A 16334-nucleotide genomic window follows, 5' to 3' on the forward strand; every position below is an offset into this window, starting at 1 on the left:
TCACCCCCTTGGTGGGTGCAGGGCCCTAAGCTTTGACATTCTCAAAGTGGTCAGACACTTGTAGTTTTTTTTGGGTTTTTTTTTTTATAGCGGAGCGATCGGCAGTCATAATAATAAAACAGGTGAGGTCAAAGCCAGAGCAGTTAGGGGAATAAATCCAAAGGCCATAACAAAAACATAGAGAAAAACTAGTCCAGGATAAAAACCAGAATACAATTAAAGATGGCAGACAAATCCAAAGGAGCAGGTGAATACGAGAGATAATGGAAAACAATCCAGGTTGGTAACTAGCAGTAAGACAAATGACAGGGAAACGCTCAGTATACGCAATAGAGTAGCGGCAATACTTTGCAGACAATGCATTGAACAGGAGAGAATAAATAGGTACGCAATAATGAGAAACAAGTGACAATAATAGTCCAGTGATGACGATCTGGTAAGGTTGTGCTGGGGAAGCTGGGAGTTGTAGTTAGGTGCACTGTGAATGCAGGGCAACTACGTGACATTTATTATTATTAGATAGAGCCAACAATGAATGTAATACAGTAGCTCCAATTTTATATATGTGTGTGTGTATGTAAGTGTGTATACTTACATGTGTCTATGAGTATTTATTTGTGTGCTTTTCTGAGCTCCACAGTGTCCATTCATTCCACTTCATCCTACTCATTGTCCCCCAGATCCAGGCATTAGAAGCTTAGCTAAGGGTGCCATTACACAGCAGCATCACACAGAAATTTGGAAGTTTGTGTCAGAATGACTGAAAATAATCACTGTCATGAATGCACTTGGTCATCTCTTATTTTAATTTTTATGTGTTTTTGTTGTATGTATTCTGAAGGTTAGGAGTTTAAATGCATGCTAAGTGTGTGTGTGTGTGTGTGTGTGTGTGTGTGTGTGTGTGTGTGTGTGTGTGTGTGTGTGTGTGTGTGTGTGTGTAGAAGGCCCAGAGTATTGATATACCAACTGAGGTTGCTCATGATTCAAATGAAGATGGGGAAGAGGAAGACCAAGAGGTAGAGGTAGCATCGGACTGGATGACCTCGCTGAAAGCCTGGGCTGGGGTCATGATCTGTGCACAGAACTCGACAGGACGCATGCTGGTGAGTCCCACCTCTCATGACCTCTGACCTCAACAGAGCCTACATAAAACACTTTTCCTCATGATGACCCTTGCATGCACTCCTGTGTGTGTGTGTGTGTGTGTGTGTGTGTGCCTTTTTCTTAAAATTTGACAGTGTGTATACTTTCTGTAGATTTGTTGGAAATCAACACTTTTTAAGTAGACAGTGTGATATAATGAAATCTGAATAGTGTCCAATTAATTTTCCTTGTGATCCTTGTAATATTCTAAGTGTAGGCTGTGTGAGGTGTTAAATTAATCTGATGCCAGCAGTGTAGCAAACAGGCATTTGGAGTGACCTTTAATGAGAAGACCTGGCTAGACGTGTGAGTGCATGCAGTAAACCACATTAATTTCAGCCCCTGGCTAAAGTGGCCATCGCCTATGCTGGTGACGAGGTAATGTGCGCTAATGGGTAATTTCTGTACATTAGGTAATGGAGCAGTTTTAGAGCCAGCACACAGAACAGAATGGGCTAATCTCCACTCCCTCAGTGGTGACAAAGAAGCCCGTCATTTCTCCTGTTACACTCTTCTACTTCTGAACCTTACATGGCTCTGACAACTCTGCTCAACACAGCCATTATGTTTATATCCCCTGTTTGAGATAATGTTCTTCAGAAAGGCAGTTCATGTTTAAATGGGTCAGACCTGGAATCAGAATGGGGAAGAAATGTGGTTTAAGTGACTTTAAATGTAGTATGGAACGAGGCGTCTACTGGCATTTTCATGCACACCATCTCTAACATTTACAGGGAATGGTCAAAAATAGAGAAAATATCCAGTGTGCAGCAGTTCTCTGGGCAAAAATGCCTTGTTGATGCCAGAGGTCATAGGAAAATGGCCAGAGTGGTTTGAGCTGATAGAAAGTATCAAATAACCACTCAAAAGAGCATCTCTGAACACACAAAACATCAAACCATGAAGCACATGTGCTACAGCAGAAGACCACACTGGGTGCCACTTATGTCATCTAAGAATAAACAATTTAGGCTACAATTTGCGATGGCCACTTCCAACAATAAACTGCCGTGTCACAAACCTCAGTTCATCTCAAACTGGTTTCTTATACATGACACTGAGTTCACTGTTCTCAAATGGCCTCCACAGTCACTGCATCTCAATCCAATAAAACTCCCTTGGGATTTGGTGGAATGGGAGATTCGCATTTTTAATGTGCAGCTGACAAAACTACAGCAACTGCATGATGCTATCAGGCCGATATAGACCAATATCTCTGAGGAATGTTTCCAGCACCATGCTGAATTTATGCCATGAAGAAGTAAAGCAGTTCAGAAGGCAAAAAGGGGTGCAGCCCAGTACTTTATTTCAATTACTTTTATCAGCTCCTCTTGCAGCCCTTGGTATTTCTCAAGCTTTACACGTTCCTTCTTCCTGATGTTGGTATCACTTGGGATTGCTACATCCATCACTACGACCCTCTTTTGATGTTCATCTATCACTACTTTGTCTGGTTGGTTAGCCATTACCATCTTGTCTGTCTGTATCTGGATGTCCCACAGAATTTTAACATGGCCATTCTCCACCAATTTAGGGGGTGTATCTCACTTTGACCTCAGGAGTTCCAGCTCGTACTTGTATCTGGATGTCCCACAGAATTTTAACATGGCCATTCTCCACCAATTTAGGGGGTGTATCTCACTTTGACCTCAGGAGTTCCAGCTCGTACTTGTCACAGATGTTTCTGTATACTAAGCCAGCCACTTGGTTATGGCATTCCATGCACGCTCTGCCTGCTAGCATCTTGCATCCTGCTGTTATGTGCTGGATTGTCTCAGGAGCTGTGTTCCTGTGCTGACTTTAAATCATTTCAATCTAGCTGTTTATCTGATGACTGGTAGAGTGTAGGTGTTAATAGCCTGGCTCTTGTTCTTCCCATTCAGCTGACTTCTCAGGACTTGACACATTCTTTGAAGGAATTTGGCTTTAGCTGCTTTCCTTGTGGCCTCTTCATAATTCCCATTGGCCTGTGGGATTCCAAGGTACTTGTTGCTTCCAGGGTACTTCAGCATCTACTACCATCTGGAAATATGCTCACCTCTGTTTTAGCTACATTCCCTCTCCATCCAACGACACTCATGCAGTCCGAATGACATTCCAATGTCATTGCTGTATATTCTGGCGAGATGGATTAGTGTGTTTATGTATATGTGTTTTTCACTTCTGGCATACAGCTTGATGTCATCCACATAGAGGAGGTGGTTGATGGTTGCTCCATTCTGTAGACACTCTTGGTGGTGATTCACTGAGGGGGTTCAGGTCTATGCAGAACAGCAGTGGAAACAAGGCATTGGTAAATCCTGCATTTGATGGTAATTTATGCTATTGGGATGAAATTGACCTCTAGGTTGTCATGATGAGGGATCCTGGAGTCCTGTTGATGTTGTATATCCTTCAGTGTGGGACACTGAATCATAGGCTTTCTTGTATTCAGTCCAGGCGGTGCACACATTGGTCTGTCTGGTCTTTCTTGGAAACTCATCTGTGCTAATATCTATCTGCTAATCTCTTCCATCATGACCATTTAAGGCAGTTGTTGCAAAGCTCTGTTATTGGTCAGAAACAGTTTTATTGTGGATTTCGGGTCCACTGTATGGCCAGCGAGATCAAACTCCCACAGAATGCTTGTCTGCAGTATCTGAAATTGGTCCGGATACTCACAGAACAAAAAACACTGTACACTATGGTTAGAAAACTCTATTTTTCATATTTAACATCCTGCAATATCAGTATTGCAAAGACTAACATTGCAATAATGATTTTAAAAAATCATTGTGCAGCTCTACTGAAAAACAGATTGTTCCAACCCCGCCCAGTATGTAATGGGAACATATGGTAAAGGGTGAAATCACCCACGGTGACAGTAGAGTTCCCCTCCCTGGCTACATGGAGGCAGAAACACAGACCAAACAGAAATTAGGCAAAGCACGTACAAGTACTGGTACAAAGATCTTAACAAACATTAAGAACCAAATAACACTCAGCTCTAATCCTTAGGTCACACATAGCCACTCACCTGCACATAGCCAATCTCCACCACCCAACCATGTGAACACCTCCAACTTGTCAGTCACCATCCCTTCTACCAATTGCATCACTCATTCACTTCCATGTTCTCAATCACCCACTTATTGAGCCCTACATGCACCTTGTTTAACCTCCTTATTTAAGCCCACATGCACTGTAGTCCAGTGTGAACTGTACTTTGTCTACCAGTTCCCGGGCCATGCAAGGGTGTGTTTTGTTATCAGCTAGCTCACGGGGAGGACTGAGGCTTACATTTACATTTGCTTATAAAAATTTGACAAGGCATAGTTTTTAAACAGGGAACCTGAAATGCATCAAACATTACAAAAGTTTAATATCATAAACAGAAACACTGAATTAAGAACATAAATATAAAATAAGTCAATCATTTAAAAAACAATTTAACAGCATGAGAAATAAGCGTGTTTGTCATTTGGTTCTGCTCATGGGTACAACCTATCCCTGCTGCTGACAAAGTGTGTAAGTGAATGTTGAATCTGCAGGCGAGAAGCCATACAAAGGAGATAAACTATTCTTGAGCATGTTAGTGAGGGGTGCGCAGGGTGGCCTCATCACACCTTTCACTCAGTAGTGGACGAAATGATGGGATGCTGGTGATTCTGCAGCAGCATTTTTGCACCCACTCCAACTATTTTGAGAGCGTTTGTTTGTTAGACCACCTTAATCTGGGCTATCATACTCAAGGATTAGATGATTGAAAGTCAGGTATGACTGTTTTAAATCATCACCAACCAGCTCTTTTGGCAACAGTGAGATCATAGTGTGACAGTAGCGACAGCCCAGAGGAAGTGAGAGGCGAGGTCGAGCTAAAGAGCTCTTTATTTTCCATGGTCAAATGAACAAACACTCACGAAATGCACACAAAATTAAGTATTGTAGATATAAGGATCCTGTGGAAGCGATGCATGGGATGTGTCTCAGTCCACGAGGTATTGCAACTGCTTGCCTCTCTTTCCAGAGTCAAGCAGGGACCTTACCCTGTATGCCAGACCACCCCCAATCTCCAGAGGTGGTGGTGGTGGGGGCCCCAAGAAATTGCTTCCCTCCGCGAGGGGACCCACTACCACAAGCTTCAGGACTGGCACATGAAATGCATGGGATGCCCGACTGCCTCCCGGAAGACTGATCTTGTACGTGACGTCGTTAACCCTCCCAGTGATGGCACAGGGACCCTCGCACTTCACGGCCAGCTTTCCGGTAGAGCCTGCCCTGCCGTCCTTTGTGGCTACCCACACTTTTTGTCCTATCACATACTGGGGAGTCTCTCCACGTACCCTATCGGCTTTTTGCTTGTAAGCGGCAACCACCTTGTGCAGATGCTGGTGCGTCTCTGCCCACACTTGTTCACTGCGTTAGCACTACTGTTCCACTGCCGGCTGAGCCGAGGTATGGGAGTTCCAAGGATAGAGTGGCGGTTGGTACCCTAACACACACTCAAATGGGGTTAAACCAGTTCCCGTATGCCGCGGAGAATTCTGCACATATTCTGCCCAGGCAAGGTAAGTACTCCACGTTTCCGTGTGTCATTGGCTATACAGTAAGAGGAACTTACCCATTTCCTGCTTAGCTCTCTCTGCCTGACCGTTGGCCTGGGGATGATAGCCAGATGTCAGGTTGACCGTTATATTCAGCTTTCCTAGTAGTCCCTTCCATACCCATGACGTAAACTGTGCTCCTCTGTTGGAAACGATGTCTTTTGGCAGCCCAAACTGTCTGAAGACATGATGAAACACTAAATCCGCTGTTGCCCAAGCCGTGGGTAGACCTGCCAAGGGAACAAATTGAAACATCTTCAAAAAGCGATCCACTATAGTGAGTATTATGGTATTACCCTCGGATATAGGCAAATCTGAAACGAAGTCCACCGCGAGATGAGACCACGGGCACAGGATGTGGTGTTGCTATGGGCGCAATCCACACATGAAGCCACGAACCTCACCACGTCCTTGTTCAGGGCTGGCCACCAGTAGCGTGCGCCTAGTAACTGGGTGGTACATGTGGACCCCGGATGGCCAGTTCCCATTGAGGTATGGGCCCACACGATGAGGGACTCACGAAGTTTGGGTGGCACGTATAGGCGATTGGGCAGACATTGTGCATGAGGGTTAGCAGCTTCAATTCACTTGTCGATCTCCCAGCTTAGCGATGCCAGGAAGCAAGAGGAGGGAAGAACAGGTTCTAAACAAGTCGCTTGCACCTCGGCGTTGTATAGGCGTGAGAGCGCATCTGCTCTCTTGTTCCTCTCCCCTGGTCTATAGGTAACTTGGAAATTGAAGCGTGAAAAGAAGAGCGACCATCGAGCCTGCCTGGAATTCATCCTCTTGGTGTTCTGGAGGTATTTGAGGTTTTTGTGATCAGTGATCACCGTAAAGAGGTGGCGGGCTCCCTCTAGCCAGTGCCTCCACTCCTCGTTTCATGGCTAGTAATTCATGGTCTCCAACTCCATAATTCCGTTCGGCTGGACTCCACCACCGGGAAAAGTAGGCTATGGGGTGCAATTTACCTCCTTTGTCCTATTGTTGCAACAACACAGCTGCCACACCTACATTTGACGTGTCCACTTCCACCACAAAAGGTTTCCGTAGATTGGGTTGTCTTAGCACTGGTGTGGCGGAGAAGGCGTCTTTTAGCTCCTCAAAGGACCTCTCTGCCCCAGGATTCCAGTTCAGTCGTTTGTTCTGACCCCGGAGTAGATTCATGAGGCCGAGCTAGGGTTCTGAAAGACTTAACAAAGCATCTCTAGAGTTTAGCGAACCCCAGGAAACACTGTAAGACTCTACGTGTATGTGGTCTCGGCCAGGCCTTAATTGCTTCTTTCTTACCTGATTGCATATGCACGCTACCTTCTTGAATAACGTAGCCCAGGAAATTTCTCTCTTTCTTGTGGAACTCACATTTTTCCGATTTTGTAATATAGGAAATTCCGCAACAGAGTCTGGAGAATGGTACCAGAATGGTCCAGCACAACAGGAACTAGAGGAAGGGGATGTGGGTACTGTATAAGCATCTTATTGAGGCCCCGATAGTCCACACAGGGTCTTAGACTCCCGTCTTTTTTCTTCACAAAGAAAATGCTGGCTGAACCCAGAGACGTAGAGGGATGGATATATCCCTGTTCTAGGGCCTCCTTTACATACTGTCCCATTGCTTGCTCCTCCTCCAGGGAGAGAGGATAGGCTCAGCTCCTGTGAGGTACTGCCCCCTCCTTCAGCGGAATGGCACAATCCCAGTTGCGATGGGGGGGGGGTGGTCTGTGTGGCTTTGCTGGTACTGAACACCTGTGCCAGATCCTCATAGTCTCTGAGAACCGTGACCTGCTTGTCAGCCTCTGGGCTGTCAAAGGAAGTAGCCTGGAGACACACCCTCCGATGTGGAAAGCATTGCCCCTCGCAAGACAACGGCCACTGGAGGACTGTAGGAAGCGGTTGTAGGTGATTGCGAGGTGGATAATCTTGTTCAGTTCGGTAGCCTCCTGTTTGCAGGCCAACTCTGCTTGCATGTGGAAGGTGTGTCAATTGCATGTTAGCGAACGTTGTCCATGGCTCACTGGGAATGTGGCCCAGAATGGACTGAAATGGATCATTTTTGGCTGAGAGGTTTTGCTGATAATCAGTTTTTACCAAGTAATACCTATAGCAACTGAAGCAGTGTATTTCAGGCCTGATAATATTCCTAACATAACACGTTTCAACAAATTTAAGCATTTTTAAATTTGATTATGAGATGAGCCTGGTGCTGTTGGAATTAGGAATCACACTGAAATGTCCTGTGCAGGGGTAACAGGGGTAACCCAGCCATATCACTGACAGCTTAAATGTTTCTGGAATGTATGCTGTTAGCCATGTAAAGCATTTATCCTGCTCTCTGATTGTTCTCCTGTAGGTGGTGCTAGTGTTCATCCTCAGCATCGGAGGACTGGTCATTTACTTAATCGACTCCTCAGAGTGAGTACTTCTGTTAGCATGATGTGGGTGGAGGGAGGGGTGGGGAGATGGGTGGAGATGTGGTATAGTGCTTGCAAGTGCCCTTTTGAACAGATTTTTATTTTCTTCTTCTTCTTCTTCTTCTTCTTCTTCTTCTTCTTCTTCTCACTCTCAGCAGTCCTGTAGAACTGTCCTAACCTCTATGCTGATGTGCATATATCCCAAGAGCTTTTAAAAGTGATCAACATTAAAAAAAAAACATTAAAATGCAGTGTGTGTGTGTGTGTGTGTGTGTGTGTGTGTGTGTGTGTGTGTGTGTGTGTGTGTGTGTTACTGGATGTTACATAAACATACCACAAAAGACATTTAGCATCTCCCTATTCCTGTTTTAATGACCTGTTCTGGGATCAGTAGGAGCACAGTTTTCTTAAGTTAACTTGCTCTGCACATGACAGCACTCTCCCTGCACTGACTTATCTTACAGCAGCTAATTTCAAACCCTTAATAAGTGGATGTTTTGGAGCACAATGCATGCTGCAGTACCCCTCCAAGATAATCTTCCTTAGTAAATAAATGACACTGTCTATTAATTTGTTTTATTTGGTTCTTTTTGTCTATTTTTAGTACTTGTCTTACAATTTCATGATGTTTTAGGTCAAACGTATGCAGAAATCCTGAAACTTATTAAGGGTTCACACTTTCATGCACCTCTGGATTTTGATTATGTCACCCAAAGTTAACTCCACTTGTTTCAATCTGTAAGGAAGGCTGAACATTTAGCATGTCCAACATAATGTGACGATAAACACAATATATACATCATGTGGACATATTAGTGTTAAACACATATAAGTTTTGGACACCAGAGTTCACCCAGGCCTGCTCTCTGGGTCCTGCTCAGAGCAAAGAGAGATGGGGCAGATAAGGTTATGATGCTGACTCCACATCTGATGAACAGAGGATGAGAAGCAAAGGACAGGAAACACACAGGATGAACAAAATATGTTGGTTGGGTGACTACAATTACAAAACCTGTTATAGGCGAAGAGAATTTGCAGAAACATGACGACAGAGAGATGTGTCAAAGTCATTATTATTATTATTATTATTATTATTATTATTATTATTATTATTACTACTGTTATTGTAGCTAAATACCCACATCAAAAGAACTAAATATGGTAGCCTACATCTATTCTGTCTGTTGAAAACAGTCTGCTTTTATAGACAGTACTTTCTCAAGCTACAATAACACTGTAAAATGAAGTGCAGATACCTAGTCCAATCTTGTAAGGAAGACATGAATTTCTGATTGTGGACATTAATAATGCGTTATTGCAAACATTAAGGATGCGCCATTGCAAATCAAGTGCAAAGGAACTAAGAGAGTCTGCTTGTGCATGTTGTTTTGAAATGGTCTTGATATTTTATAGACTAATTTTTAGGTCGTTTCAAAATATAATGATAATGCTAAAGAAGGGCAAATTAAATAGAAGTGTTTCCCAATGTCCAGTTCCCCATGACAGCAAAGTGTAAATAATTGACTCAAGACTTTGTTAGAGTTCAACTACTTATTGAACTTCAGTCAAATATAAATAATGCTGTCACATCATAGTTACATTGGAATCCATACAGAATTAGGATATATATTGGTCTACACAGCGATCTGTTTGTTACTTGGAATTAACTCTTCTAGAGTAGGTAACACTGAAAGCTTCCATTACATTATTGACAAGCTTTTAGCAAGTTAAGCAGGCAAACCATGATATTTTCCTCCATTACGAACTCTCAGGGCAGCACTTCAGACATAGTCCTCTTAAAAATCTGAAAAATCTCTGAGCGCTGTCACTGCTTTCTGCCATGTTTTCACTGACACAAAACAAACCAATATCGCATGTTGGGCCTGCACGCTCGTATCTGGGAGACAGGTGCTGACTTTGGTTTATGCTGCATGGTATTTAACATGAGTTTTTCTAACTGCAGCAATCAACAACAGTTTTAATGATAAAATAAATAAATATTTTTATAAAATATAAAAATATAAATGTAAAAACTGTTGGGACTTGTGCTATGAACCCAGTAATAATTTCAGAAGAATGATGAAGCTACCTGCCTTTACTTTCTCTTCATTAAAATTAGAAAATTAATTGAGTCAGAAAATAAGATAATTAAACCACCCTGATTGAACTGGATGGTGATAGAGCAGGCAGCCAGGCTGTATAGCTGGGTGTTTCATGTCTTTTGCATCTTCCTCTCTGGAATGACTGGCCTTAGCGTGTCTCTGCTGCCCAGAGGAGTACACCTGGCTTTGTTTAGAACAGAAAGGTCCACAGAGCCTGATCTCAATACACGTCAACTGTCACTCAAGTGCAGACAATGTATTTTTTATAGTCTAAAGTGCTGGCAAGGAGGAGTTGGTGTCTGAAATTACTTTGGTCATACATTTTAGCCTGTGTTCATTATTTATGATGAGTGTCTTATATGGCTGGAGCTCATTTACAATGTTTCTGTTTGCATCAGCAGTGTGTGCAGTAAGGCAGCGTGTGCGCTCTATTCACAGGAAACCTATCAGTCATCAGCACGGAACCAAACACTGTGCCAGATCTGCTTCAGACACAAGTTATTCTTTGACTGTAATGAAATTCAGTCACTTAACTGCTTTTATGTTTGCTGCATTTCTAATATGTTCTAGAGTTTCTTGGTAATCATAACATAGGTATTCTGTTTCTCTTGGCAAAACAGGTGATATGATGGATGTTACTGTCTGTGAATTTAAAATAATCTGCCTAAAGGTATACTATGTTATGTGCATAGGATTCAACTGGCTTATTGCTGGTCAAATGACTGGCTGTGTAAATAGGAAGTAGCATCCTGTCATCATGGCACCTGTAGAAAGGAAATGTGAAAATGGACCACTGTGAACCTTAACAAATTATTGCTGTTCATTAATACTTAATTTTTCAGGTTTTTTTATTATTCATTTTGCTTAGTGTACTTTACTTCATATTATCTGACAACTCCGACCTACAAATGACAGTTTTCTTTTTTTTAACTCCATGTTTTTTGTTTTTTTTTATGGTGTTTTGGGATGTTGTCAGAAATTACTGTCTTCGTCAGTATGAAGGTTTTATTTGTTTGCCCTTTTGTTTCAGTGTCTACCAGGGAGCATGGAGAACTGTGACTCTGCACTTCTAGCATGCTCTTAACCCTTAACTTTAAACACTTGACCTACTGTTGGCACAGCCCTCATCACCCACCGTCACTTTTACATCACTGACAATATTACAGAAAAACCTAATTTAATCACTAATTAGCAACCTTATCAGTGAATGGCTTTTTCAGGAATTTCCAATTTTTCAAATAATGAATACTTTCTCTTTTCCAGTTTCCACAGTCTAATCTCCCATTAAAAATACCATGTATTCTGCCTCAGATAGCTACATGATATTGTTGACTAGTGATTCTACTAAAATTTGAATATCTTCAGTTATGTGAATTCCTCTTTGAACAGTCCTATAGAATCCTGCCCGGACTTCCGCACTGACTTCACCTTGCAGGTCGACATGGTGTTCAACATCTTCTTCCTGGTGTACTTTGGCCTGCGCGTAAGGAACCTTCACATTAAAAATATGCAAAATCTCAGTAAAAGATCCTATGAGATTCATATGACTTCACATCTCTTAGATACAAAGTAATAATGTTTATTTATATATATTGTTCTCCATTTCTCTGTTCAGTTCATTGCCGCTAATGACAAACTAAAGTTCTGGTTGGATTTGAATTCAATTGTGGACTTCTTCACTGTGCCACCAGTATTTCTGTCTATGTACCTGAACAGGAGTTGGCTGGGTAAGTGTTGATCTTGAGAATTCATGAGCTCAGAACATCTTTTTTTTATTGAGGAGAGATTTAGACAAAACAATAACAAGGAGGGCATACAATAACAATGAATATTGTCAAAAACTCAAATCTAAAAGCCCTGATTTACAGACCTCAATTTTTTTTTACCTTAGAACCCTTTCCATAGCCCAAAACATAGCTCACATTTATACACGTAGCCCCCCCCAAATAGGCACCAACATCATTTAAAAAAAAGAAGTAGCTGGCATCATCTGTAATGAAGTAAAAAAAAAAAAAGGAATTCCACTTGGCATACAATGCATCATTGTTACCCTTTAAAGTGAATCTTATCTTCTCCAGTCTAAGGAAATACATAACATCTTGAAGAGACTGAAGGTGGTTTTGTAGATTTCGCTCAGAGCATCTTAACACTGGCCCAGGGTCAGATGTTAGCCCCATAAACTCTCATTCATTACAAAAGGCAAAACTGGTTGTCATACATAACTGTTTCTGGCTGAGCATTCTTGCTCTTAGTGGTTGGATATATGTGAATAATAGAAGTGCTATTCAGAGGAGCTCGGCATCCAGGAAAAACTAGCCTGAATCACCACCTAGTGGACAGTCCAGTTATGGAACAAAAAATAAAGATTGTTGATCTCCGTCTTTGGATGACTTAGCAAGTAGACTTATGCATTTGTAGAAATACAAATGCTGTAATTTTTTTGTTTATTTTTTTAGATTTTATTTTGATATAGCTATATTGAGGTTTGGTTAAGCATGGAGGATAAAAGTTCTATTGTGAAACATATATGCAGTTATTTGTTATTGATACATCATTCATTCAGTCATCATTCCTTTAACAAGCTGGTTTATCAGTATATGTTGAACTTGGAGAAACCATCTCCTTTGCTCAGCTCATTGCATGTGTGTGTGTGCGTGTGAGAGAGACAGAGAGAAATCTGTTCTTGTCTCTGTCAATTGCTCATACATTTATTAAGTCACTATCACTGTAAACGGACTAACTCTACAGTGGGAGGATTTGCACTACTGCAGATGTATCTTAATGGGAATTACAGAGAGACTCACTGGAAATGTTCCTTTAGTTCCCTTGTGCATGCCAGTCACCTCAAGTGTCTTTGTATCTGCATGATGTAGCTCTCAGAATTTTCTTATCCGTATTATTCCTTAACATACCATTACTGCACTGATAGGTGTGTGTGTGAGTGTGTGTGTGTGTGTGCGCATGTGTAAAGCTGGCTGGAGGTTTCTATTAATCTTCTTGGATTTGGTTAATCATTTCTGATGGCCCTCCTTTGTAATAGTGACAAACTAACAGTGAGATTTACATTCACCTCAGACCGTTGGAAAGAAACAAACATTAAAATCATAAGCCAACTCCAGACTCCCTCCCATTCTCACCCGCCAGCTGATCTGGTTGTGTGTGTGTTTGCATGCATATGCATGTGTTTTATATTAGTCAGCCTTCATTGTATTGAGTGCTTCAGAATTCCTTCTCAAGGGGTCTAGTTAGCAGTTTAACTGAAAGACAGACCAGTCTCATGAAATGACTTCCGGGCGCACTGAAAATTGCTTTACACACACGCTGCTACACACATGCACACAATCCTAGTTAAACTATGTTTACGCACCAGTGAATGAATGAACGTGCATGTGTGTGTATATGCAAGTGTAAGTTATCATATGCAAATGTAAGTAGTAGATTATTTATGTGAAAATGTTTCATAGGTATGTGCAAGTAGTGTGCAAGTGTTCAACTGCTTTCACCTTAAGCGGCCCCTCATAGTGCACTGAATTTGTGAGATATATCTTCTAGAAACTTCCTTATCCAGTGTGGGAGCTAATAGTGCTTTGCTACATGACGGCTGAGTTTGTTCTTCCTGTTTCTTTTTCTTGTTTGTTTGTTTTTTTTTCCCTTTCCATGCAGGATTGCGTTTTTTAAGAGCTTTAAGATTGATACAAATTTCTGAAATTTTACAGTTTTTAAATATTTTACAAACCAGGTAAGTGCATATTTTGCTTGGTTTTGCACATACTATATAAACACGTCTGGAATTAAGTGCCTCTTTCTCATAGTATCTGAGCAACACATTAGTATTTATTTATATTAGTTAAAATGACATTTATTTCAAGCAAGTGGTTACAGAGCATGATGTAAGTTTATTGGTCAATTGGTCTATATATATATATATATATATATATATGTATGTGTGTGTGTGTGTGTGTGTGTGTGTGTGTGTATATAACAGAATGAGGTCTTTCATCAGCTGTGCAAACAAATATATATTAAATATATATGCAAACAAATATATATATATATATATATATATATATATATATATATAAAATCTCTTTGGAGACCTTCTCTCTGTGTGATGTAACAGATGAATTTTTAGGGAATATTCACTTATCTACCTGAAATTTGTTTTCTGCAGCGATTCCATAAAGTTGGTGAACTTGTGCTCAGTCTTCTTAAGCACATGGCTAACTGGTGCAGGCTTTATACACTTGGTAAGTTCACAACCCCAACATGTTAGTCAAGAGAAAATAGTGCAGCTTTTGCCAGTTATTCAAAATTTCCCCACTGTCCCAAGAAGAAACTCAAATATACAGTGCATGCACATGTGATGGTATGTAATTGAATATAAAACTATAAAACAAACATATCAATGTAGGTAAAATTAAAATAAGTGTTAATAATAATAATAGATTTGATTTATGTAGTGCCTTTCACAAAAACCCAAGGTTGTTTTACAAAAAAAGAAAGTAAGCACAAAAGCAAAATAATACTAAAATACAAAATAAGCCAGACAAAAACCAATCAGGAGTGGTGGTAGATGGTGAGTGGACTTATTGAGAGAAGACTTATTGAGAGAAGAGTAGAAAAAGAAGAGCATGAGCAAACAGGTGTAGGAAGGGAGTTTCAGTTTCAGTTTCCCATGATGGACACCCTAAACCTGCAGACAGTAAGGACACCTGTATGAGAGGACCTTAATGTGTGAGATGGAATGTATCATTGGAGTAATTCTACAGTATATGAGGGTGCCATGAAGGACATGAAGTCCTTTAAAAGTTAGTAGGAGAATTTTATATTGGATGCATCTCCTCTTGGGTAAGCAGTGTAGCTGATGGGAGTGCTATGCACAGATTTCTTAGTGGGGACCAGGACTAGCTCCAGCATTTTGCATACACTGAAAGGGCAGAGAGATTTAGAGGGCAAAACACAGAAAAGTGAATTACAGTAATCTAACCTAGAGGTAATGAATGCATGAACTTGGATCTTGGAGTCTTTAAGAGAGAGCATCAATCAAAGGCAGACAATATTATGAAGATATGCAGACTTATCTGGTGATTTGCAGTTCAAATGACAGACAAGGTAGGGGGACTAGCATGACTGTCGCCATCAATGAGTATAGAATTGGAATGATATCATCAAGGGGCAGGATGTAAATGATAAAAAACAAGGAACCAAGAAGCAGTGTCTTCCCTGTGCAAATTGGTGCCAATCAGTCAGATGAGTTAAACCAGGACAAAACAGTGCCTGTAAAACCAATATTTATAATCAAAGTGTTTATTTTATGTTCCAGGTGGAAAACTCAGGGGATCCTTGGGAAAACTTTGAAAATTCCCAGTCACTTAGCTACTGGGAATGTGTGTATCTGATCATGGTTACAATGTCCACAGTGGGATATGGCGATCTCTATGCTCAAACGGACCTTGGACGCATTTTCATGGTGTTTTTCATCCTCGGTGGTTTGGTAAAACAATTTTTTTTGTCCTTCTTGCTTTTAAGTCCTATGGTCACTGTAATCACATCCTTAGCCATTGTATGCTTGAATGCTGGAGCTAGATGCAGATTCTACGTCATGTGATTCCAGCATCAATCAAGACTCACGCTGGCCAGTGAATACCTCTGAGAGCTGCTTCCCGTGTTTTATATATTGTGTGTTATGGTGCTCAGTAACAGCTCCTCCAAAATAATATTTTTGTACCAACAGAATATTGCAGTTTTTTAAATTTTGATTTTGTGTATGTTAATCAGAACCATCAGTGTATAGATTTGCCTTTTTATTTCAGAATCAACTACACATCTACATGTCCCACCCTAGTTTTACTTTCCTAAACTTCACCAAGCTTTACAAAGGATTAATGTATGATAACATGGTCCTATTTGTCAGTCTGCACTCTAGCTAGAGAAATCCCAACAGATTAATTTTAGCTTTAAAATATTTATTTGTTAAATTGAGAACTATAATAACAATGCTTATAACTGAGTTTTGGTCCAGTGACATTTCTTATTTTTATCGCTACCCCTTGTTTTCGAGCATCATCTTACTCCTTGGATATGAGTTATATTACAAG

The 16334-nt window shown here is 40.9% G+C and overlaps 1 protein-coding gene across 1 annotated transcript in view; it reads left to right on the forward strand.

Annotated features, from left to right (window-relative positions):
• The window catches only part of LOC113576349 (calcium-activated potassium channel subunit alpha-1-like), a 55697-nt gene that overhangs the window by 12849 nt on the left and 26514 nt on the right, over positions 1 to 16334 (forward strand). Inside the window, exons 2-8 of the mRNA XM_081698007.1 lie at positions 942 to 1103; positions 8074 to 8135; positions 11626 to 11719; positions 11852 to 11963; positions 13900 to 13975; positions 14408 to 14483; positions 15560 to 15730. Coding sequence (XP_081554133.1) covers positions 942 to 1103; positions 8074 to 8135; positions 11626 to 11719; positions 11852 to 11963; positions 13900 to 13975; positions 14408 to 14483; positions 15560 to 15730 — 753 coding nt within the window. The remainder of the gene's footprint in view (positions 1 to 941; positions 1104 to 8073; positions 8136 to 11625; positions 11720 to 11851; positions 11964 to 13899; positions 13976 to 14407; positions 14484 to 15559; positions 15731 to 16334) is intronic.

The sequence above is a fragment of the Electrophorus electricus genome, chromosome 15 (assembly GCF_041902795.1).
Source record: "Electrophorus electricus isolate QZ-2024a chromosome 15, ASM4190279v1, whole genome shotgun sequence".
Taxonomy (NCBI): Eukaryota; Metazoa; Chordata; class Actinopteri; order Gymnotiformes; family Gymnotidae; genus Electrophorus; species Electrophorus electricus.